This window comes from Diuraphis noxia, unplaced genomic scaffold (genome assembly GCF_037042655.1).
Source record: "Diuraphis noxia isolate RWA-SAM2 unplaced genomic scaffold, SU_Dnox_SAM2 contig0004, whole genome shotgun sequence".
NCBI classification, from domain to species: domain Eukaryota; kingdom Metazoa; phylum Arthropoda; class Insecta; order Hemiptera; family Aphididae; genus Diuraphis; species Diuraphis noxia.
Window position 1 is genome coordinate 67971671 of NW_028301714.1, and position 26343 is coordinate 67998013.

At 30.2% G+C, this 26343-nt stretch overlaps 2 protein-coding genes and 1 pseudogene across 4 annotated transcripts; 2 read left to right on the forward strand and 1 right to left on the reverse strand.

Moving 5' to 3' along the window:
• The first annotated feature begins 1501 nt into the window (after positions 1-1501).
• Positions 1502-15514, forward strand: LOC107167660 (lon protease homolog 2, peroxisomal-like). 3 transcript variants are annotated; one of them, XM_089227524.1, is made up of 17 exons: positions 1502-1798; positions 1870-2067; positions 11530-11614; positions 11707-11887; positions 11949-12064; positions 12134-12290; positions 12378-12519; positions 12620-12797; positions 12862-13043; positions 13135-13282; positions 13364-13567; positions 13637-13745; positions 13812-13963; positions 14025-14255; positions 14337-14519; positions 14583-14693; positions 14802-15514. In XM_089227524.1, exons 2-17 carry the CDS (start codon positions 1982-1984, stop codon positions 14919-14921), a joined length of 2385 nt encoding a protein of 794 aa, XP_089083650.1. In that variant the 5' UTR covers positions 1502-1798; positions 1870-1981; the 3' UTR covers positions 14922-15514. The 3 variants fall into 3 exon arrangements, with proteins under 3 accessions (XP_089083650.1, XP_089083649.1, XP_089083651.1); XM_089227525.1 differs by lacking the exons at positions 1502-1798; positions 1870-2067 and adding exons at positions 10150-10494; positions 10646-10730; XM_089227523.1 differs by lacking the exons at positions 1502-1798; positions 1870-2067 and adding an exon at positions 10144-10494.
• Positions 15515-16297: 783 nt separating this feature from the next.
• LOC149056405 (uncharacterized) lies at positions 16298-17284 on the forward strand (annotated as a pseudogene).
• A 1695-nt stretch (positions 17285-18979) lies between these two features.
• Positions 18980-19942, reverse strand: LOC149056406 (uncharacterized). The gene is made up of 2 exons (XM_089227074.1): positions 19847-19942; positions 18980-19471 (listed from the first exon to the last, which is right to left on the reverse strand). The coding sequence occupies exons 1-2, from the start codon at positions 19940-19942 to the stop codon at positions 18980-18982; spliced, it is 588 nt and encodes a 195-aa protein (XP_089083200.1).
• Between the last annotated feature and the right edge of the window lie 6401 nt (positions 19943-26343).

Sequence of the window (26343 nt, forward strand, 5' to 3'; positions counted from 1 at the left end):
ATAAATACTTACTATGAAGTTTAAACTGATAAGGGTTATCAAAATATGCATTTAAATATTTCCAGTGTTCCATCCACGAAGACAAAAAAAATTGCGTTCAAAAAGTGATTTTTAATTTATGGACATCGGGCAGTTTTCGGACCACTACCACTGCCCTTGACCCGAACGTAAATCAAATATTCAAATTTTCTTTTACACATTTTAACTATTGAAATTATATATTCGTTATTCGTATGTGTAGATTGGTAATTTATTTTTAAAACGAACAAATTAAAAAATCAGTCAATTTTAAGAACCTATTAAAACAATGAATAGAACCATTAAAAAAAATGACATTGTTTTAAAAGTGTACAGGCGTACAGCAAGTACATATAGTTACTTCACGATTACATGAAAGTTGAAAAAAAAATTGTTTAAAAATGCATATTTAAGCATAATATATTGATGTTTATCGATTTTTTGCATATTTACATATTAACATATTTGAATATAACAAGAATATTTAAAGATTTTTTAGACAATATTAGTATCATATTTTAGATGTGATCCCGGCATTTAGACCATTTAGTCATAACAGATTAAGAGGACGCTACACGCGCATGTGTTGTCTCCGTCTTACAAGTGTGTAACATAGCAAATTCACGCTTAGCAGATCACGTTTAGGCCGTTTAGCTCCGTTAGTTTAACATTTAGAGTTAGTTGACCTCACATAATAATTAAAGGTAACAATATTATGGAGGGCTTCTCTTAGGCTTTTTATTTTTAATTTTAAAACGAGTTATGTGTATTTTAAAATTGTAAATTGTTTGTATATCTTAAAATACTCATAACTCGCTTTAAAATTAAAATATTACGAAAAGCCTATGAGAAGCCCTCCATAATAATGTTACCTTTATTTTTTATGAGAGGTCAAATAACTCTAAATGTTAAACTAACGGAGCTAAACGTGATCTCGGGTGATCTGCTGAGCGTACAATTTGCTATGATATTAATGATATTATATTGCTTTCGATATCGAAAACTCGTAATAAAGAGCGCACTAAGTTGATTAAGCTTAAGCAGCTGATTCTGAAAGTGATTTAAACGGAAATTGATATTGCTTGATTGAGCTGATAGCTAGCCCGTCGCGTCGGTGATCAACCATTACCATTATATCTTTAATCGTGGTTTTAACACAGACTATAACATGAAAACAAATGGATCACTTGGGATGTAAAAATAAAACTAATAACTATGAATATTATCAACGTGGCGAAATCAGTGTGACTAATGACTATAGTCTATAGTTCGGACCTAACGGCTAACACTTCGTTTGGTTCATTACTAAAAAATGATTGCTTAGACATATTTATTATTTCTCAATGTTCGCGCTCGAACACTATCATATTATTATTATTCTGATATTTATTTTATTATTATGTTGGTGGCAGTGGACTTAGCAGCAACTACAGCCTGCTGCTGCAGCAAGCTGTGCGGTAACCACGTCGAGTCCACGACTGACCACTTTCACTGGGCACTGGCGAAAGTTTGAAGTCGGCCTACGTTCCTATTTGTCGGTTAATTTTTTATAACTTGTTCTGTTTTCTTGCAACTTTACAGTCATCACATATATCTTCAAACTTTTGAAGTTGTTTTTTTTGTACTCCGTCGCAGCCGACTCTGGAAAAATCACATATGGTTCTTTTCTTGTACGTTTGTTGAAGTTTTTTTGTTAGCGTTTTGTTGCAGCCGAGTCTGGGCAAGCCTCCTTTTGTTCATTATTATTATTTACTGTTCGTGTCCACTGCAATATCATCTGGTAATATTGTTCCATTATACTTTCATATTATGTATTGCCGTATTGGTATTTATATTATTTTTCCTAATTAGGATATATCCTTTAACTGTTGGCTCATGGTTATTGAGAGTACAGCATTCAATCAGCATTAGTATTATTTGGTTTTTGATCTCAGTCGTTGTGTGGTTAGCGGTTTTGAAGCAAATGTGCGAATCATACCTGTTTTTTCTTATATTTTATAATTGTTTAACTATGGATCACGGCATTGCTCAACCCATAACCATACCTAGGTAGGTGGTGTACCACTATTATTTACTAATATATATTAGATTTATTATTTAATTAGTTTATAATGTTTATATTATTTGTAGCAGAGATCTTGCAACGTTTTGTAATTGGTACTATTATTATGTGAAAATTTAACCAAATTGGCAATTTATATACCAATTTTGTATTGTTATTGCTATACCAATTCTGAGCATGTATTTATTATTATTTATTGTATCAAGTGTGATATTGTGAACATATTAATTGTTATTATAGTATTATTTTCTATTTGTTTTTATTGAAGCCTAATTAAAATACAGTCCTCTTATTAACTTACTACATATTTTATTTAAAATTAGGAAACAAGCAAGTCTACTAATATCGTAGGCACCTGCGTTTATAACAATGTCTATGATTGATTCCTACCTGGCTCCAACATTGAAATTCATACCTACTACCCTGTCTAACCTATGACTAAATAACTCCTATAGCTGCTTAATGCTCATTTATAGAGTGTGCCAACAAATAGTACACGGTTTACTGCCACCAAGAGTGTCATTTGATCTGGATCAGATCTAAAACAATAAAACATATATATAGGAGTAGGGGGCTCTAAGTTAAAACTGGTTTCAATAGTAAAAACAAAATATACATTTTGATAATAATAACTAATTAGCTATTAAATACATGAACATGGTTAATTCATACATGGTTATTTATTATTCATAAAAATATTAAATTTAAAAATAGATAATGTATACAATTATAAAGTTTTCAATAATTTTTTTATTATTTTGTTTTTATTATTTAAAATAATTTAAATGATAATTAAATTCAGGGACTAGAACTAGAACTGAAAGAACCAGGTTCTTGAAGAAAATCCAAAAACCGGAATCCTAGTTGGAACCCATATTTTACAATGCTTAAAACCGGAATTAGAGCCGGGACACCATTTTTATAAACAATAAGTTTTCTGGTTATTATTAGTTCTTATTGGTACTTAGAAAAAGTCTGGTATTTTAAATAACTGAATATTTCATTTAAATTGGGTTTTGTTGTAATCAAGTTATTATTTTCGTCGTATTTTACGACCATCAATGATTAATTTACAAACATATGAGTTACATTTTTCATATTCAATCTAACGAGAATGGTCGTACAACAATCATACAATTGTGTGTTATTCTAAGAATGTTTACTAAATATCTATGAATAATAATATTTTAGCTTTGGTATCTATAAGAGTAAGTTAAAAAACACAAAAATAATGTATTATGAAACAATAAGAATTTTTTTTGTATAAGTGATATCGAAAAAAAGAAAACGATATTGCATTTTATTAGACAACATTTTTCTTTTTATATGGTGAAAATGTTGTTTCTTAGTTATAACTGTAGCTTTCTTGGTTATTTCCCGCACGAAACAGTTTATGTCTTATGTGATGTTACACACTTGTAAGATGGAGACAACACAGAGGGTGTGGCGTCCTCTCAAACTTAAAATTAAGGACATTACCTGAGTTTATAAATCGGGTATTTTACGATGTCTAAATTTGAATGCAATTTTCAGGTTATGAGTAAGTAGGTACATAGGTTAGGTTATATAATATGTAGTAAAACTTAGCGAATGACGCGCGCCTGGCGGCAAAATAACCATGTGACTTTTATTGGGCCATATTATTTTGCATACAGAGTTTGGTCTCCTTACTCTAATTGTTTTTGTGTATTTATTAGTTTTGTTTTTATGTTTATATAGTGGTGCCAATAATTTTTAAGTGCCTATTGCCGTCGTATTGTATTGGTGTTGACAGCGCTTGTCCGTTATCAACCACGGCGATGGTGATTACATTAACTATTGGCCATATTCGTTATGTCTCTTTTAAAATACTTGCAACTTGCTCTTTTTTCGTCCGTCGGTTCGGACAAGGGTTTTCTTAAAGTTTTAGCTGTAATACCCGACTGCTTGCAAACCTCTTGTTCAGTGTTTATTTTTATATAAGTTTTTTTTTGCTGTGATCAACTCTGGTATTCTTGTTTCTATTGTTTGATGATTATCGTTCGACAACTCTAATTTTAATATATAATTATATAATATAATTATACTCGTATTAAAACTTGTCATTGTTAGTCTAGGGTTGTCGTTTTACCAGCAATAGGACCTAACCTAACTTTGGCACCTAATGCCTGTTGATCCAGCATTGTTGATTTGCACGTGGATTGTTGTATGGCTAGCTGGTCGGTACCATTTGTTCTATGTGGCCACGTTAGTGTATTTTATTTTTGTAATTTGTGAGCTGCAGCTCAATAGAAATAGGTTAGTTACCTCAGTATTATCATATTTATTACAAGGGCCATCTGAGGCATCATTATATTTATTACTAGGGTCGTTTGAGGCATAAAGTATTTAAATTATTATTATATTATTGTTTTTGTTCTATTAGCATTACTACTTAATTTTATATATTTATTGTATTGTTTCTTTTATTGGACTTCTGAGTCAACGTTTTTACCATTATGTATATATTAATTTGTAATTATTATTGTTGAATTACATAGCCAACCAGGCAGTCTATTTTTATTATTCTTATTCTTAATTAATTAATTTTTATTATACATCATACAGTTTACATAATTATTTATTCCTTATAATAACAAGGTTTGTCCACTATTATTGTGGTCACCTTATGCACCAACACTAATCTCCATGGTTTTGACCTTTTACATCCCTTAGGTGTTATAGGGTTTCTTGGATTCTTGACCTCTAGTTGCTATTTGTGTGATTTCCACGTGACTTATTAGTTGACCACTGATCAAATGTGTAAGTTTCATACATTTTTTTTTTGTTATATACAATTTAGTGTTATGGTATAAAAATAAAAATAAAAATGAGCAAAATAAAAATTCGCTAATATGCGTTACTACACTGTTTAATTTTGCAAAAGTAAAGCAAATTCTGCAAATATAGGTTTTTTCCAATATCCAAAATACGTTCGTTTAACATTATGGATAAAAAATTAATTTACACAAAATTTGACCGAAGTACTGTAAAAAAAAAAAGAAAATATTTGTAAATTATGCGGCAAACACTTTGTAGATTCAATATTTTTGAGCCCTACAACAAAAAAACTGGCTAATTTTCAATGCTATTCCATCAATATTTAATGGTAAGTGAATAATACAATTATTAAAATATGTTTAAAAATAATTTAAATAGTTTAAATAATTTAAAAAACTAATTTTGATATTAATAAACTAATTATTGGTTTAATAATTAAACTTTGATCATTATTTTTAGATGAAATAATATTTCAAACAACAAAATTCGTCAAATTACACTCAAAAACCCATATTGATATTTTATACACAGGTTTTTGACAATAGTTCAAAAGATCAGAGTAGCTGTAATAAGTCGATTCCGGGCACAGAAGGATTAAGAAGTGGATCCATGGATGCTTCTAGTTTCTAGTGTTTCAAATGAATTTTGTAGCTCAATCACAACTATAATTCTTCAAATCAAACATCTGAATAGTTATCGGAAAATACACCTAGAAAACAAAAATTAGGTATGGAAATTAAATCTGGAAAACGAGAAATAAAACATTTATAGAAGAATATAATAACTCAAAATCAATATTTTTTTCAATTTCGATACTTTGAAAATATCCTAGTTTTTAGAGCAATTTTTCTGAATTATTGAGTTAGAAAGGTTTGTAATACATCTATCGCTTTGCTTAAAATCGAATATCTAACATTTTAAAAATCTATGACTATTCATTTTTGTAGACATATTTATTTGTTTTCAGTTTGTTTCTTCTAGACAATGTGAGGTTATAATGAATACATACAAACGTAAATTTATAGTAGAGCATTTAGAGATACGTAAAATTCTCTGGAAGGAATTGGAAATTAGCCAAGACAATTTCAAATACCACTGCCCAATACCATGAGCGCAAATCTTAACCACTTAAAATGACAAAATGTTTTAAAAATATTAATACAAAAGTTTATACATCTTATAAATTTGATTAATATGCCAACCGGAAGAAAATCCACCACTTTTGGTTTAATGATGAATTACCAAAATTGAGTTAAGTTCTAACGATCATTAATGAAGACAAAAAAATCTTCAAAGTTTTTCTTATTCAATGTTATATCTAATAATAACAATGGATTTTAAGTATGTTAGCGCGTTATTCATTGATGGAAAAAATATTTGAGAACCATACATAAATACAGAGAATCCCAATTTATTATCTGAATGAAACGTGGGTGAGTGCCAAAGAAATTACCAGTAGAAAATTGAGTGACAAAACTCTTTTGGTCATGTTTAGAATCATTTTCCCAGGGAGTATCAACATAAGCAGTCAATCTTGACAGTGAAGCCAAGCGTCTCTTTATTATGTCATATAAAGTCCTAAGTCTAACGATCAATTTTCCTGGATGCCTGCTGTATTTTTCTAGTCCACAAAGAATTCATAGGAGGTAATCAATACCTCAATGATAATACCTGAATTACTAGAAATAGTAAAAAATTTAAACCCAATGCATTGTCAGGCTAAGGTCACTCCATTTTTTTTCTGGATTGTATAAATCTTTTATTCATTTGTCTTGTCTGGTTTTTCTGCGGAGTGGAGTCCAAATAAAGTATTCGTGGAAATATCAAACCATGCGTAATTCGTATGCCACTTTTTCTTTACGGAGCCCTTTAAAGAAACGGTTTCACAAGTCTTTGGTGTGCTAGGCCGACACTGAGCCAATTTCAACTTATGTTATCGAAGAAATGGTTTAAGTGCACAACTAAGTAATATTGTGTTTATCTTCCAATCATTGTGAGCTAAACCTAATAAAATTAACATGTTATGAGTTAATGACATCAAAAACCATATTAATGCAAATAATACAACGATCGTAATCTTCTGATCAATAGTACTGAAAAAGTAACAGTTGGAATATGGAAAACTTTATCAACTAAACCATAGAAGTATAGTCACAAACGATGTTTGAGATATGAGGAGCTAAAATCTAGTTTTTATTAGCACTTATAATATGGAATATATGTATATGACATTTGTTTTTTTTTATTTTAGAAGGCTATACAAAGTTTTGGGGGCTTGCCCCTCCAGTTCTTTTTTATTAGTGTCTATGCTAATTAGAACATAAAGTTGTGGGATTTGGGAGTTATGAACTGATGGCAGAACAACATACAGTTATATTTACTATCGGGAACTCTAACAAAGGTGATGACGAATACAGATCTGTTTTATAAATATAATTTTATTGATATTAATATTTTTGAAATTCCTAATTTAAAATTTGACAGAATTAAAAAAATTATCTACAAAGAAAATATCAGTGTTAAAAATTTTTTATAAAAATTTTTACTTATATTTCTTACAAGTTAAATATCTGAATACTTTTAATGTATTGTAAATACTTAATTTAATATATAATACATCAAATACATGTTTTATTTTTAATTTTTTTCTAAAATTGTATAATTAAATGTACTTGTAGTAGCGTTTTTCAACCTGGGGGGGGGGGGGAAATCGAATATTATAACTTGTATTTATAGCACGACGAGTGATGTCAACGTATCTTCTGCTTGCTTTACACTCAATATAATATGTCACATTTCAATCGACGGTATAAGAGTTATGTCATTTTGAGGATAGTAATCACTAGCTGGTGTTAGCAAACCTTCCAGATTTTTCCGCATTACAAGATTGTCTTGTAAGTTACCCTTATAATATAGTGCTGCCATATTTATGGCACTTGATTCGTTTTCTCAGTTTTAACGTTATAATTTAAATATTTGCAAATGTTGAAATATTTAAAAATAGATTATTACTATTCGGATATCATATCCTGCAGTTAAAGCGATTGCATTTTCAGGAAATTCTAAAAGGACAAAATAATTTGGTGGAATTTCCAATCCAGTGTCTAATAAATCTTTTTGCAGTTCTTTTTCTCGGTCAATTTCAAAATTCGGTAATTAACTCAAAATGTCAACCAATTCTTCACGTTCCTCAAATCTTCTGATATTTATTATAGGCAGTATGTCAATCTTTGGTATCTATCATGATACTTAATAACAGGTTCTATAGTTGCATGTTGAATCGAAGTTTGGTTTAATTCTTCCAAGGTTTATAGATAATAAAGGTTGCCTCATACAGAAAATATCAAAAATTGGGAGTGGGAGTAATCGGACTGTGACGTTACCCGTAGGAGACATTATTTGTTTACAATAGTGAACGTAGTAAAATATATTATTTTTACGCTCGATATTACAAATTTTCTAATTTGTTACATCTAAAAATATCTGTATCTATGTCTTAAAAATTCAATATTCGTATAAGGCTTTTGTATTCGTGGCCATGAAAATTTTTTGAGTAGATTATATAAAACCACTTATCTACAAACCATTTGAATTCAGTTGTTAGTTAATACACGTCCTCTTACCTCGTCAGCGTTTAACTTACATAGGACGTGATACCCGCATGTTATATCTCCATCATGCAAGTGCGTAACATTTATCAAATTTTACACAAATCAAATATACACTACACAGATCACGTTTAACTCCATTAGTTTAAAAAGTAGAGTGGATTGACCTCTTATAAAATTAAGGTAAAAGTATTATTTAGGCGACCTCAAGGGCTTTTTGCTATATTTTAATTTTGAAGCGAGTGTTTTAAAATGTTGTAAATTGTTTATACATCAACGTGCGTTACTCTGCCTGGCGTATTCATTTACATTGCGGCGTTATACAAAATAGTGAAATTGTTTTATAATACATTAATATTATTATTAAATGTAGTTTTTATTTTTAAAACAGAATATCAATTTATTCCCATAGTAGGTGATGGAAATTGTTTATTTCATTCCGTGTCATATGTAATATTTAGTACACAAGAAAAACATTGAGATATTCAATTACTTTGTGATATAGTGGTTACATACATCATTCGATAGTCAGGATGTTAATTTAGAAAAACAAACAATGACAGCATTTGGACATAATGTCTATAGTCTATATTATTACATAGTGCACGCTCCGAACTTGGCGGATAGTGACAGTCGACAGATACAAATAGATTAACTGCTATTAAAATCTCAAGATATTAAAATAATAAAAAACTATCTCCGTTTTCGTCGTGATCAGTCCGTACACCGATAACGTAAACATAATATAATAATGATTGCTAATAGATTATTATCGTTGTGGTCTGCAAGACGCACGGCGATAACAAAAATTAAAAAAAAAACATACATAACTACTTAATAATAATTAAAATCACTACATTATATTTATTTATTTATTTTTTAGAGTTCATATTTTACATTATAATAATATTCATTCATTAAATTTGTCTTAAAAGTAAAAGCGTATAATATGAGAATCCCTAATTAAATAATAATATTTTAAAGTTTAGGGAGCCAATTCAAGGGTCTAATTCATATTTACCCAAAATTTGGGAGCCAATTTTATAGAGCCCACATTTTCCTTGAATTATTATTATTTACCATACAGCACGCTACCCACCAGCACAGTACCTATTTCAATTTAGAGGTTATAGCCACTATTAAATTCAAGCGCTAGTGGTGACTTTTTAACTGTTTTTAATTGTGATTTCGGTAGACAATTTATCATTTTGCGTGGGAAAGTACCACTCAAGCTGTAATCCAAGCTAAGAAACCAAATTTTCACACTATGAAGAGGACAATATTTACAATGCAAAGTTGTTTTTAATTTTTCGAAATCAGAATTTAAAAAAAAATTATTCACAAGTTTGAAAAACTCAAAATAATGAATTCTTAAACAATAAGAACTTTTTTCGTATTTGTGATGTCGAAAAATTAAAAACAACATTTCTCAATAAATATTCTCCTCTTTATATATTGTGAAAATTTGATTGCTTAGTTTGAATTACAGCTTGAGTGGTTGTTTCCCGCGCAAAACAGTTTTCGCACTGTTTTATATTTGTAAAACGGAAACAACACATGGGGATGGGGGTGTAGCGTCCACTTAAATCATGGACTAAACCATTTTATTGCTGTCGATTTTTGCTTAGTCATGTTGTTGCCTGTATATCAGCTAATCAGTACTCAATTTTTATGCCACAATGGGCACATTGTCATTTACCGCATGTTGTACGGTGTGTCTGACGTCGGTTAACTAATTTTCTCGTGTGTTTTGTGTTAAATAATGTTAATATTGTGTTTTAGTTCGCCAGTTTCTGTCTTCATTTTATTTTGTTCTAACTCCTAATCCTTTAATATTATAATTTTCAAATAACGTTTTGGAACTATAACGTTTTTACTATTAAGACTTTATTAGTTTGCCAATCTTAAAAAAATAATGGATATTCCCAAAGAATTGCCTATTATTTATACAACTCCAATTTTAATTCCCGATTTTATTTTGAAGCTTCGATTACAAGTTGACGAATAGTAAGAAAACAATATAATATAAAAACATTTATAAATAATCAATATCTAGTGTACTTTAATACTTTAAGATATTCTTCAATTATTAATGACAATATTAGTTGTTATGTTATAAGATAGATACTTTAATCTTTATTTTTGTTTTAATATTCAGTTATTGTGTTATGATCCCACAAGTAAGACATGACATACCAGGAGCAGACTAGGCCAGTTCAATATATATGATACTTGAGTTGAAGGTTTCCAAACATTTGATGATACATATTACTATAAAAAATATTACATTTATTTTAAATAGGTTTCATACATTATCATGTAATGATTATTGAACTATTTAGTAGGAATATTAGTATGATAAGTTCATGACCAGATAAACTATTAAACAATTACTTAGAGCATGATATGATTCAAAATATAACTATTGCTTTAAGTTCTCAAGCAATGTATCATACCTTTTTGTTTGATTAACTATGATATTATATACTATAGCCATTTTCAACGATGGTATCAGTAGAAGATGTACAGTGTTTAGGATTGCAATATTCATCAGAAATCACACAGTTATATTTTTAAATATTTTAAAAATTTAGCTATCCCATTTCGTGTACATTTACCAGACTAGAGCTGGTAAAACTGTATTAGTTCGTAACTTCAAAAGATAATGTTGCCTTGTTGCATTATGAAAATCTGCATGCAGTAAAACTATTATGCTTGTTTTTATGTTGGTACATATTATCATAAACAAATTAAACTGAAAATCTGATTTATTAGACCATCTTATAATAAATAAACCGAATAACAAATGACAAGCATAGTTGATTTTTTTATCGAGTAGTTTAGTGTTTCCTAAGTCGTAGTTTAATAAAGAAAAAGCAATAATATTATCTTGCTTTGAAGTAGATTAGTATACCAATAACTAAAATCCATGCATTGAAATTATGTTGTGAAAAGTGAAATTAGTTGTTTATAAAATTAGGTTCTTAAGTTTTGAAACATAATAAAATATATATGTATATATAAATTTTTAAATATTTTTAGCGCTAATGTATTGAATTATGCTCAAACTAATTATGGTTCAAAAACCACATTTATTGGTGTAATACCAATATCCGATTTTGATAAGGTAGTTAAAAATAAATATTAATATTTTATAATAATAATAAAAATAAAAATTACACTTAGAGCATATTAATCATTATTATTAACACATTTTAGGCAAACAATATAATTGGAACTGTAGGTTTGATTCTAAATATAATTAAAATTGATTCTGTGCCTCAAGACTTTGTTTTGGTCATACAAGGAATATGTCGTTTTAAATTAGACATGAAGATTCATGAAGCGCCATTACAAAGTAATAAGGTCACAATAATTAAAAATTTTCAAATCCTCCAAGGTAATTAATACTCAATTCAAATATATAATGTAAATCATTAACTCAACATATCATAATTTAGGTGATGAAAAAGAAAAACAAGAATTATATGTTGAATTTAGTAAAACAGTGAATGTATTTTTAGCATACTCCAACCAAGGAATAACATTAAATCCATCAGCAAAAGAATCCTTAAAGGTATAAGCAAATATAATTAAAAGTACCTATTATTTCACTGAGTTACCGAACATATTATTTGCTTTACAGATAGCATTCAAAAATGCTCCCTTATATAAAACCGTTGATTACATTCTGAAAAATTATGTACATTTAACTCCATCTGATACGTATACAATTCTTAGAGCTACAAGCTTAAATGATATATTGAAATTTGTTACAAATTGGCTAAAAAGAGAAACAATTAGTATGTAATATTTATATTATAGAATATTTTTCAGTTTATTAAAAATTTAAATTGGAGGACTTTAATATTACGTTTATTATATTCTAGATGAAAACAAATATTCAAAATCTGAAAACCCCGTTTTAATTCCAATCCCATCTATAATTCTTACTGCTACTAATGGGAATAGGAGTATTTTACTGAAGAAACCAAATTCACAAGAATTAAATCAATTACAAACAACCATTCAGTAAGTTATATGATATGAATGATATGTGTATGCATATCATACATATCAAAAAAATGTATTTATATTTATTTATTTTATTGCTATTGTTTGTTTCATTCAGAGATTCTGGAATGCCAACACCAATACATAAAACGATTATGGAAGAATTTAAAAGACTTCACGAAATGAGTACTAGCAATCCTGATTATTCTGTACTTATAAATTATATCAGCTATGTTGCAAATTTACCATGGAAAAAACGTACAAATGAAACTTTAGATCTGGAAAAAGCTAAAAATGTAAATATTTATTAATGAAGGCACCTGTTTTAAAATTAAGATTAATTATTTTGTATTCTTGAAGGTATTGAAATCAAACCATTATGGCATGGAAAAGGTGAAAAATAGAATATTGCAATTCATAGCTGTAAAAATATTGAACCCAGATCGTCGAGGGCCTATACTTTGTTTGATTGGGCCACCTGGTGTTGGCAAGACATCTATCGCTAAAGCTATTTCCAGTTCGTTAAATCGAACTTTTAAAAGGTTTAATTAACTAACTTGTTTTTAAAAACTGATTCACATAATTATTTCATTGCATTATAATCAAAAAACAAACTAATTAATTTAATTTTAGAATATCATTAGGTGGGATAAACCACTATTCAGATATTAAAGGACACAGAAGAACATATATCGGAGCTATACCTGGATGTATAATTCAAGCAATTCAACAAGCAAAAACCAACAATCCTGTAATTTTATTGGATGAAATTGATAAGATGGTAAATTAATTATAATTATTTATTGTTAAATTATAATACAACATATTTTTATGTATATATATATTTCTTGTTTATTTTTAGTACAGAGGTGTAAGTGGTGATCCTGCTGCAGCATTATTAGAAGTTTTAGATCCAGAACAAAATAGTTCATTTGTCGATTCATTTATTAACTTGCCATTTGATGTCAGTCAAGTAATGTTTATATCAACAGCTAATAGTGCTGCTAATATACCTCAGACATTGCGTGATCGAATGGAAATAATTTATTTGGAAGGATACACACAAGTATTTTATTTTAATGAACAAAAATAGTTAATATCATATAAATATTAAGTAATTTACTTAATTGTATAGGAAGAAAAAATGCAAATTGCAGAAACTTATTTGATTCCCAAGATACTTAAAGATCATAATATGAATGAGTTGCAGATAACTATTTGCAAAAATACAATAAAAGATATAAGTATGAATTATAATTTATTATTATCTACAGTATTATGTAATAAAATAAGTATTTTATTTTGATTAGTTCAAAAATATACAAATGAATCTGGTGTAAGAGAATTGCAGCGTAAACTAGAAGTTATTTGTCATTACGTTGCTGTAGATATAGTTGAGAATGGTGATAAAACAATAAAAAACTATGTGGTCACACCAGAATTATTATTGAATATTCTCGATGTAAGTACTTTAAGGGAAGTATTTCTCAATGAGTTTTATAGCTAAATAAATGTTTTTTTAGAGTGAATTATACAATGTAAAAAATACACTAGTAGAAGAAAGTTGTAACAAAATAGGTGTTGCTATTGGAATGGCGTGGTCTCGAGTCGGTGGGATGGTTCAAGTTATTGAAGCAACTAAATTGTATTCGACTAACGAGAAAAATCAGCTAGTCCTAACTGGTCTAGCAGGCCAAACTCTAAAAGAATCAGTGTCAATAGCACAGCATTGGATACAAGCATTTGTAAAAAAAGTAAACTACTATTTAATTTTTTAGTTAACACATAAAAAAAAAATCACTTGTCCATTATCTTATTGCGTTTTTATTATTTAGAATGAAGTTAACATACAAGATTTCTGTGTTCATGTTCATTTACCTACAGGAGGAATTCCAAAAGATGGGCCATCTGCCGGGATAACAATTGTGTGTGCATTAATCTCTCTTTTTTGGAAAATACCTTTAAGACCAATGATTGCAATGACTGGAGAAATATCATTGAATGGATATGTCTTGCCTGTATGTCATATTAAATAATGTAGTTAATTAGTAATTTTTAATATATTTTTTTTTCCTTAAAAGGTCGGTGGAGTAAAAGAAAAAATTTTAGCTGCACACAATTCAAATATTAAAACGGTCATCATACCTGAACGTAATATGAAAGATTTAAAAAAAATACCCAACAATATCAGGGTAAGAATAATTAAAATGTAAACTCTAATATTTGCAATTTTTCTTTTTAAAAAGTACATGTATGATGTTGTTTGTAATTTTTAATCATTTGAAAAAACTTTGTTTTAGGAAGAGTTAAATATGATTCCAGTAAAACATTTAGAGGAAGTATTGGATATTGTTATTCCTGGAGGATTGACAATACTGAAAAATCCCTCATTTAGAACAATTGAAATATGTAAACTTTAGTTCTAGCATTAACTATCAATTATTTTAAATGTTTAATTAAATATTATGTATTTAAGTGGCATAATAGTTAGGCCAAATTTTGGGAGTCCTTGTGGGGCTTTACTGTCCCTCCATATGACTGAAAGTTTTTTAGCGATTAGCATACTTTTTTCTTAAAACTAATAAAATTATAGTTTATTTTAAATATAAAGCATTATAAATACATTCAAAAATTCAAACAGCTAATTTTTAAAATGTCTGAGGACTCGATTCAACTCCTTTGTGACCTTAGTATTTTTCAGGGATTGCTAGTATGACCCCTTACAGCCCCGTTTATACCACTAATAAATTATATAATATGATAAATGTTTTTGTATTAATGATTTGCTAAATTAAAACAAATTTTTGGAGAAATGTATAATAACCATCAGGTTTTTATTATTTATGTTTAAATAAAACAAATAATTCAAATTTTTGGAATATTAAATAATATTATATTATTATGTTACTAACCTTTTATCCTCCACAAGGCATTAGTGACTCGGCAGTAGTCATACTTATATTGTAAGACACAATTCGAATCGTCAAAATAAATTAACATCTTATTTATTTTATTTTTTTACAATGTTTTATTTAATCTATTGCAAAAAATAATTATAAGAACAACTGAGGAAGTAATAGATCATAATAAAAATTAAAATTAAAAAAACAAATATATATATAAGAACACAAAGCGTAAAAGGCTTCCGGTGGAGGTATTAAAATCAACATCTTAAATAAGATTCAACATTACCACTTATTATTAGGAATCAGGATATTTTGGACCGAAAAATTACAAATAACATGCATTAATGTACCTTTTTACTAAGATTCCATATAGTCTCACTAAATTCAATATAAAATCTTAATACCATAACCTAACAACAACACTGTCTTGGTGTTGAACACCTCAATTCAGCAGCTCTTGAAGACCTAAAAGTCATTTTTGACCAGGTATATTTTGGAGTGAATCCCAGAGAAATGTAATTCTGTTATTTTCAATCGATGTATATATATATATGTAGACCAATGTTTCCCAAAGTGGGCGATTTCGTCCCCTTGGGGGCGCTGGAGATATCCAGGGGGCAATGGAAGTTACAAGCATAATTGGGGGGCGTAATCTAAATTATCTGAAATGAGTATTTTGTATTTTTAGATTAATCGTTCGTCGTTTATCGATATTCTTCGATAATCTGTCGTTATAGCGATAACAGAAACAACGTACGTGATCAACATTATCAGAATTATTTTTGTATTTAGTACACTCACGAATGCGGACCTTATTAGTTGTCGATTATATAGTAATTTTCGTATTTGTTATGTATTATTTTATTTAAATTTTAAACGTTTTTCACATCATGGCTGAATCAAAGAAAAAATGTAGGCAGTATAATATTGAATATTCAAAGTACGGTTTTATTCAATCGCCTACAAATATTACACTACCAATGTGTCTCATTTGCCAAAAAGTATTTTCAAATGAAGCTAACCTAACCTAACCACATCCATCTCATTAAGATTTTTTTTATTCATTTATACTTCATACTATTTATACTTTATATTTCACCTATACATTATATATATATTTATAAACAATAAATTTCATTTTTTTCATTGCATACTTTTGTAACTATTTTTTTAAGGGGGTATTTGTCGTATTTTTTTTGGAAGTGGGCGGTGAAGATAAAAAAGTTTGGGAAACACTGATATAGACCCTCCTAACAGTCCTAACGTCTATTACGATGACAAAGTCATCTTCTTTATTGCTAATGTTACCTACTTGGGCATTAAACTAGATGCAAAACTACGTTAGAAACTATACATAACTTCACTCTTTACTAAAATTTCTCGATAGTCCAATTTCCTCAAAACAGTTCCTAATACCTGGTGGGGTTCTCACCCCTCTAGCTTATTATTAACAATTTACCGCATCCCCATCTGATTCAAACTTGACTATGGTTGTTTCTTTTACGAATTGGAAAAAATAAACAAATCCAAAATTCTTGTTTAAGGAATATTATGGGATTCGTTAAATCCACTCCTTGTCCTGCCATCGAGGTAGAACCTAACAGTGCAGCACTCAATATTAGATGATGATGGTTAGACGGCAAATTCCTTCTTAAGTCTTTAACCTACACAAACCATTTTATATTTGACACGTTTTATTCATTATTTTTTTCTTAGCGCTATGTTTCTAAATCTATGCCTATACATTTAATCTCAGCTAATGCTCCATCTAATTTTCACCAATACATCTATAAATCAATCAAGTTAACTCAACCTATTGTGAACAATTATTTAAATCTCTTCTATTCTCACCTCTTGTCCATTCAGTAAACCAGTAATGTTTTATTAAAATTCTATTTACTAACTCCATTAATATATATATTCAAAATATCAGGGGCGTATTTAGATTTTTTTTAGGGGGGGGGGGAGGGGCTGTGGTATTTTCTCTAACTGCAATTCCCAATTCAGCCATATGAGTTAAAAAATTTACATCCTTTGGGACATAATACGCAGACTTCATAAACAATTCCTGAATTTCGGGAGGGGGGCTGAATCCCCCTTAGCCGCCCCCATAAATACGCCCCTGCAAAATATGCAACATATATATCCAATATATGTTGCATATTTTGAATAACTTTAACCAAAAGCATAGAAGCATTTTCCAATGAAATATCCGTACTTTGTAAAATTTTAGATACAGTGTTTAAGTAAGAGGATGTCAGCGTACTATTTGTTTTCTCTCTCTGTCCCACGCGTAACTTGGACACGTTTTGCATTTACACAGAATCATTTTTTCTAGGTCTAAAAGTAAATTTAGAGTAAAACCTACACCATTACAAAAAAGATAGAGAATAATATTTTTGAGGAAGTGACATACCGATTTTATATTTTATTGATAGTTTACTTTGTATTCGAATTTCAAAATAAACAAAAAAATACACCACATTTAAATGATGTTTAAATTATTTAGAGACAATTTTTAGCCAAATTGATATGTCATTCCCTCAAAAATATTATTTTCTATCTTTTCTGTAATTGGAGATTTTATTCTAAAATTACTTAAAGACATAGAAAAAATGATTCTGCGTAAATGCGTTTTGTCTATCTTACGAGTGAGCCAAAAAGAGAAAACAAATAGTATACTGACATCCTCTTTAATATCTTATAATATTTTCCCAAATATATATATAAATATATATTTTTTTATTTTAACAAAATTCTATGTTAAGTTGTCTTTTACATTGTTGAACAATAAGCTTAATTGATAAATAGTACAAAACAGACAGAAGAAACTGAGGGAAGTGGCCTCCCATCGGAGGTACTTCATTATGAATATTAATTTAAGGTTTTAATCCTATGATAATAATAATAATGGAATTACAGTGAATACATAATATTCATAATAACTAATAATACATAATAGTTATAAGTAGCTAACAAAGATCATATAGTTGTAGAGATACATTTTTTTTTTAGGTATTATATATTGAGCAGGTCACGAGGGGATCAGTACACTTTCCCGACATTCAATTGCCCGACACCATTTGCCCAACAATATATTCAAAAATATATTATATTTATAATATATTATACAGGAATATATTCAAAAATTCAATAAAATATTATATTATTTACTAATCAATGTAGGTAACATTCAAAATATTATATAACTAATAATAATACATTTGTCCGACAATATCAAATTATATTATACATAAATCTGTGTCAAAAATCCCGGGCCGGGTGCTTTTCCCCTAGGAATCTTCTTAGCGCCTTCTATAATTTCGGACGTTGTGATCTCCGGGAAAGTTATATTTCCCTTAGGTGTATGCCATATATTTTCCTTCTTACTAGGAAATACACCCTTCACAATTGCATCTATGCGTCCTGGCTCTGCAATGCCCGGTATTGGAGTCCTCCCTATTAGTTTCTTCGTAACAATTTTGTATGGGAGTCCCCACGGATCCACATCAACTTGTTTACATAAAGGCTTCCCAACTCCTTTTTTTGCTTTTTTCTATTTCAATTTTAAGCTATTTCTGTACCTCTCTGTAACTTATGAACTCCGGAGTATCTGGATTGCGACTTCTCTTCCTGTTAGACATTTTCAGCTTCCAGTGTGTACTTAAACATTTTCCCCTCAATTCCTCAATCTCCTTTGTCCACCAATGCATTGGATTTTTGTTCCCTCTATACTTCACTTTAGGCATGCTGCTGTCGCAAGCCATTTCTAGGTATTTGTCCAACTCTTCGGCTCCTGCCCGTACTTGGTCTGTAGCTAGTACTGTTGTCTTATCAATAAATTCTCTTAGCTTTCCTTCATCTAATTTCCTCCAGCTCCATTTGGGGTCTCTATTTCGATGTATCGTACTACCAGGGGTGGGTAGCACATCAAAAGTAATATACTTGTGTAGACTAAGAGATTCTTCCTCCAAAATCCTCCAATTGCTGATTCTGTTGCCTATGCTCTCCGAGGCAAAGGTTATATCTATATGGGTTTCCGAATATCCTCTAACGGATGTTGCCTTTGTTACAAGCGATCATATTGAGTGACGACATCAGGTCTGAGAGTAGCCCACCGCGAGCGTCCTCCATGTTGCTGCCCCACAGACCAGATTTGGAATTGAAATCTCCCGCAGCAATAACTGGCTTCGTTGATTCCCTAATGCTTGACTCTAGTTGATCCAAAAAGTTTGAAAATTCCGTTAAATCAGAGCTAGAATGTGGGGGCCAGTAGCAGCTATAGAGGCAGAAGCCCGAGAGTTCCACCCACCTAAAGCCTCGGTATGGTATTCCAATGGCCTCCACTATAATGTCCCGTTTGTTGCAATCGCTGCTCTTCCCGTCTGATCTGGAAACCAAGCGTTTTCTTCCCCTTCATTCCTATAGGGCTCACTCACCACCATAGCGTCTGCCTTAATTTCTGCCGCCACTTGTTTCATTAGACCTTGCGAAGCGCGGCCGTTCCCTACATTTATCTGTAATACTCTTATCATTTTGTCTCTTGAGACAGTTCGGACTGGGGTGTGGTTCCCGTCCCGTTGGTCTCATTATCTTCTCGATTGATGATGTTCCCCTTGGGTTCTTGTTTACAGTTGCCGATGAGATGCCCTACCTCCTTGCATCCAAAACATTTTCTTTTCTCTGCACCGCAGCAGTCTTTCGCCAAATGGCCTTTTTCTCGGCATTTGTTACACGCTTGTTCCTTTTCGTCAAATTCTTTAATTCGGCATAGTCCCCAGCCTATTTTGATTCTTTTTTCCTCGATCAGCCTTCGCCCTGATCTCTCCGGTACGCGAATGACCGCGGTTCTAAGTCCGTTCCTTCCTTCTCGTATTACAATGTTTTTAATACTCTTTAATTCATTGTCATATGCTACCAACGTGTCTCTGAGCTCCTTTTCTTTCACCGAGTCTTCGATACCCATGAGGAAAAGGAGGACTGTATGTGAGGGTCTCCTGACAACCGCCGTTTCTCCTAATCTTGATCTCAGGATTTCTGCTAAAGAGTCGGTTTGCTCCTTGTTCGCGGTTTTTAAAATGACGTTTCCAGATTTGGCTCTTCTTGTTGTTACCTCGCACGTCATGTTTTCGTCATTGACCGTTTACTTGACTAATAATTAATTTCTAATCTAATTAATAATCAAATTAGGTACGTTTTATGAGGTAGTAGGTTTAAAAAAAAATCAATGGTTATGACATCAAACAAAAAATCTGTAAAAAAGAGAGTATTATAACACCACAAGAAGAGGGTGATGAGAATGTAGTAGTACCATTGGAAATTAATAAAAATATTAATAATGGGGAAGTACATATGCAAAGTGAAATTAAAGTTCTAGAGTAATGGAAAAAACAAAAATACCAGACCAAAAAGAACCATAGTTAAACCAAATAAATTTAAGGATTATGTTAGTCATAAGGGCATGGTAGCATTTAGTAACTAATACATGTTTTTATATGTGTAATAATAAAAAAAGTTGTTGTAAAATGTTCATGTGTAATTAACTGTTATATGTGTGTAATATCTTATAAAGGTATCATAACACTTGTAGTTTACTGGAATAAACAACTTTGCTTTATTAGGTATTAATTAAATATACAAGATACAAGAGTCTGGAACTCGCACATGGTTGTCTACAGCTCTTGTTACAACATTATCTATTATACATTATAATTATTAGGTTATGTTATCATATGACGTTATCACAGTCCTCATCCCTAGTTACATCAATACATAATGAAATAATGAATAACAGTTAAAAGTTAATACATAATTAAATCTTTTACATTATACAAAATCATCTTAACTAATAAACATCATACAATAAATATGAAATCTAAATAATTATATAACAAAATTTTATATGTTCAACTTATCTGGTTTTTTTCTCTTTCTCTTAGATCTTTTTGGTAAAGGAACTTCTACTTCCTTTTCTAAACTTTCATTAATTTCATATTTTCTTTTCCTCCAGTTCTGTTTGTTCTTCTCCTTTCTCATTTTCTTCTGTTTCAAAACTCTTTTCATTTATCTTACCTACTTCTATTAGTTGGTCAATGTGCCTTCTCCATATCACATTTCCTTTTTCTAATCTAACTAAATATATTCTATCACCTAACACCTCTTCGACTGTTCCTTTCTTCCATTCTTTTTTGTTAGGGTTGGAATAATCCCTAGCATAAACTATGTCTCCTTCTTTAAAATATACTTTTCTAAATCTTTTTACATACTTATTTTTTTTTATAGGAATATATAATTGATCTAACCTAGTTTTAATTTTCCTTCCAAACATTCTATAACTTGGTGTCTCACCAGTTATCCAGTGTGGTGTATTCCTATATGTCATTAGATATCTTTGAATTAATGTATTTAAAGAAACATTTTTATTAATTTTATCCTTAACTGCCTTTAATATACCATTTTTTAAAGATTTAACAGCATTTTCTGCCGATCCATTTGTAGCCGGATGATAAGGAGGGGACGTCACAAACCTAATCATATTATTTTTACAAAATTGTATAAACTCCTCTGATCTAAATTGCGGTCCATTATCTGACACAATTTTGTTCGGTAATCCAAACCTAGCAAATATCTCTCTTAACTTTTCAATAACCGAACCACTGTTCAATATTTTCATTTCAGCAACTTCTGGCCATTTTGTAAATATATCTGTCATGATCAAATAGTTTTTACCTTGTAAATATAGAAAATCTATGTGTATTCTATCCATTGGACAACTCGCTTCCTCCCACTTTTTTGGTTCCGCTAAAATTGGTTCCGATCTACTTTGTAAACAAGCATCGCAGCTTTGTACCCACTTTTCTATATCTTTATCTAATCCCGGCCACCACATGTATGATCTACACAATGTTTTCATTTTAGACATACCCAAATGTGTTGAATGTACTTCTTTCAATAAATCCTTCCTCAAAACTTTAGGAATTAATATTCTATACCCCCACAATAATATATTTTTATCTACACAAATTTCTTCCTTTCTGATTGCATAAGGTTTCAGTTCCTTGCTTACTTTTATCGGCCAACCTTCATTCAAAAATTTAATAACTAAACTAAACTCTTTATCTTTTTTAGTTTCTACTCTAAGTACCTCATAATCAATAGGCAAAGTCTTTTCCATAAAATCAACATAATCCACTTCTTTTGCTTGAATTAATACATCATCTTTATCAGGTAGTCTAGAAAGTCCATCTGCCACTTTATTATCATTACCTTTAATATGTACCACTTGATAATCAAATTCAGATAAATATAACGCCCATCTTTGAATTCTCCCAGAGGCCATAACAGGAATACCTTTCTTTTCCCCATACAACGCTAACAAAGGTTTACGGTCAGTCTCAAGAAAAAATTTTCTACCCAAAAGATACTGAGAAAATTTCTTTACCCCCCAGAAAACCGCTAAAGCCTCTTTTTGTATTACTGAGTATTTTCTTTCAGCCATGGTCAGGATTCTTGATGCATACCCCACTGGTCGCCTTTCTCCATTATCAAAAATATGCATTAACACTGCTCCTATACCATACTCCGACGCATCGCAAGACAATACAACATTTAAATCAGGATTGTAATGAACCAATAATGATTCTGATGCCATTGCTTGCTTTGTCTTATTAAATGCCTCTCTACATTCATTTGTCCAAACAAACTTTACCTCTTTTTTTAACAAATTGTAAATAGGACCTAGTAAGGTTGATAAATTTGGTATAAACTTAGCATAGTAGTTCACCATCCCTGTAAGGGCTTTACTTCTGTGACACTCTGAGGCCTTTTTACTCTTAGTAAAAGGTAATACAGGTTGTTTACATATGCCCCAGATCCAGATTCTATTTCACTCTTATAACGTGAAATCATTGTTTACATTTACCCCAAATAAATGGGGCAAATGTAAATGAATGGGGCATATGTAAATTATTTTTTTTTCTTAAGTGATTTAATATTCTGGTCTTGTGTAGGAAATTTTATAAGCCTAGGATATGTTTATGAATGGTTTTGATGAGAAAGAAAATGTATTGTTAATTATAATTTAGAAAATAAAAAAAATATTAAAAAGTAACAAAATTTATTTACAATTACCCCATTTGACCCTAATAACTTTAGGAGCTTTTGAATTAACTTTTAATTAACTTGAGTTAATTTTACATTTAAACAAGTTAAGTTAATTTAATTTAATTTAATTTTGTGAACTATTGTAGAAATACAAATTGCTGGTAGGTACACATTTTATAAGGTTATAAGTATGCTAACAAAATGTGTACTGTTAGCTTTTGCACACATAAAATAGTAATAGTTCTTTGGTCTAATAACATGAACAATTTTAGGTACCGATTATTTTAATTTTACCTATGAGAAAACAAGAAGCTTTTTTAAACTTAACTTGAGTTAAAAAGTTAATATTAAATTTTGGTTAACTCTTAACTTAATTCAATTGATAGAACATTTTGAATTAACTTTTAACTATTAATTGATTTAGATTTTAATTTAACTTAACTTAACTGAGTTAAAAAAAATTATTAACTTGCCCAGCCTTGGGTTTAGGAGAGGGGTTAGAGGTGTATGGATTATTTATAATTTTTGGATTCAACAAGTTTAGTGATGGCAGTAGTCAGAAGGGTGATTAAGGGGTTAACTATTGATTTAAATTCATCCAAGAATTTGGTCAACATGAAATCAACATTGGTTGAAACTTATAAGTATTATTTTGAACCTGTTACATTAGCGTATGAACGAGTACTAGGTTTATTAGTGGTGAGAGAGGTTGCTTGGTTGGTAGATAGTTGGACTGGTCGGCTGGAGGATGTTGAGGCTGTTGTGAATGCTGTAGACGGGCATGCTTGGAGCTCACGGGATGGCGACGTCGTTGCTGCAATTCTTTATAGACAGCGCAGCCCTTATAGTTTTTTGGAGGATTGGTATTGCACAGAGCACAGGTGGCCGGAGTTTCGCGTGACTTAGAACAGCTAGTGGAGAGATGATTTCCGCCACATACACAACGTGGAAAATAGTTGCAATAGCTTTTAGTATGACTATAAGATTGGCAATTTAAATACTGGGAAATCTGTCTTTGCTTGTTGTGGGTCTTTGACTATGATTTTTGTGTATGTAACATCAAAATATCAAATATACCACTATTGTTCTATTCGATCTCAAGGTCTATAAAGAACAATGGTAATGGAATTTTGGTTTGATGATGAATAATAATAGTGACTTGCCTGACAGTATGACCGATTTTTTCAATTGCTGCTGAGATTTCGGAAACGGGAGTCGTTGGATGGAGATTTCTTAACACTACTCTGAAAAACTTTATCAGATTTTAATTGATATGAGTGATACTGCACCTTATTGTCTTTCAGAAAATGGATTGTTGTTTTTCGGTAGTTATCAGAGGTGTCAAGCTGGAGTTTATGATGCTAAGACGTTGACTTATAACTGAAATGTCTGGGTCATTGATAATAGCTAGTTCTTTGGATCGTTCGAAAACATTTTTAACGCCTTAAACAAATATCGTTGGTGGCAAATCTATTTTCTTTTGTGTATGTGTGGTAGAGTGCACGGACCCCTGGCTTTGTGAGTCGACGTCTACTGGATTGTTATCGTTAGAGTCGGTGGAGTAGGTCTCGTTTTCGGCGACGACAGAATAGCGACTTGGAGAGACAAAGAATCTTGATTTCTTGGTAGTAGTAGTAGTAGCGAATGTGTTAACGGTGTTAGAGGGAGACGTTGGCAATGAAAATAGAGAACGATTGCGTATTTATGGTGGGAGGGGAGATGATGGGGATAGATCCCCCCAGAGCCCTTTTTTTATATTAATGCATTGACTTATATACTGATATAAGATTATTTGGTTATAAAATTACCCATATTGGCCATATTATGTCATAATTTATAATTACGGATATAATCCATTTATCCATCTTATATAGGAATAGGATCGATTGAATGGATTAACCATGTTAGCTGTCACAAAAATGTACACATTGACACAGTAGAACTGACACAATAGTCAGCTAAAAAACCAATAAAATTGGATATTATTATTTTATAAATTATAGTGTTATAAATGTTTTCATTTTGAATTACAATTTTTTTTTTTAATGTATAAATATTATGCATAATATATATTTTTTTAAATTTCTATTGCTTATTTTATTTATGGTGGAGCGATAACAAACAAGAGTGGTGGGGAAATACTAAATTGTATACGGTGTACTGGCGGTAATAAATAAGTATCAATTTAACTGTGTATAGTTTATGTTTAAAAATTAAAAGAACTGTTAGAGGGTGTGGGGGGCAAAGCCCCCCACTTTATGTTTAACCAATAAATTATATGTATATCCCCCCCCAGAACAAAATCATAACTACTCCACTGTTTCAAATGTCAGTTCTATCACCTTTCTTACAGTTCTTACACCTTGTATAAAAGTTTTAAGAACGAATATTAAATTTCACAGAAGCTTAAAAATACATAATACGTACTGATTGAGTAAAAGTTATTCTTAAATTAGGAATATTTATATTTACATTTTTTTAAATCTTTACTTATTTAGTGTACATTGTAATAACCAAATATTAACTAAATATTTTTAGCTTTAATCGATATCATAATATTCAAAATCAATAGGTATATAATATTATACTATATTATAGTGTAATACCTATAAATCACTAATCAGATTTTTAAAAGGTAATGAATAACGATAATTTTTATTAAAAAAATAAAAAATACAAATGACAGTTGATGTTTTAATCCATGGTCGTGGTTTTAAATCTATAATTATTATTCTATATCCATGAGGCATGAAGATTAGAGATATCTAGATATAGTATAAGGTCTATGTCAATAACCAAAATCATGTAACCACATCTGATTAAAAGTATAAAC

Excerpts from the sequence above, each read along its gene's own strand:
- LOC149056406 (XM_089227074.1), bottom strand. The coding sequence starts at position 19,942 with ATGATAAGAGTATTACAGATAAATGTAGGGAACGGCCGCGCTTCGCAA. Across the intron at positions 19,472-19,846 it reads TTAAGGCAGACGCTATGGTG|GCAACATCCGTTAGAGGATA; the intron begins GTGAGTGAGCCC and ends CTTGTAACAAAG.
- LOC107167660 (XM_089227523.1), top strand. The coding sequence starts at position 10,403 with ATGGATATTCCCAAAGAATTGCCTATTATTTATACAACTCCAATTTTA. Across the intron at positions 13,044-13,134 it reads TTAAATCGAACTTTTAAAAG|AATATCATTAGGTGGGATAA; the intron begins GTTTAATTAACT and ends ATTTAATTTTAG. Across the intron at positions 13,283-13,363 it reads TGGATGAAATTGATAAGATG|TACAGAGGTGTAAGTGGTGA; the intron begins GTAAATTAATTA and ends GTTTATTTTTAG.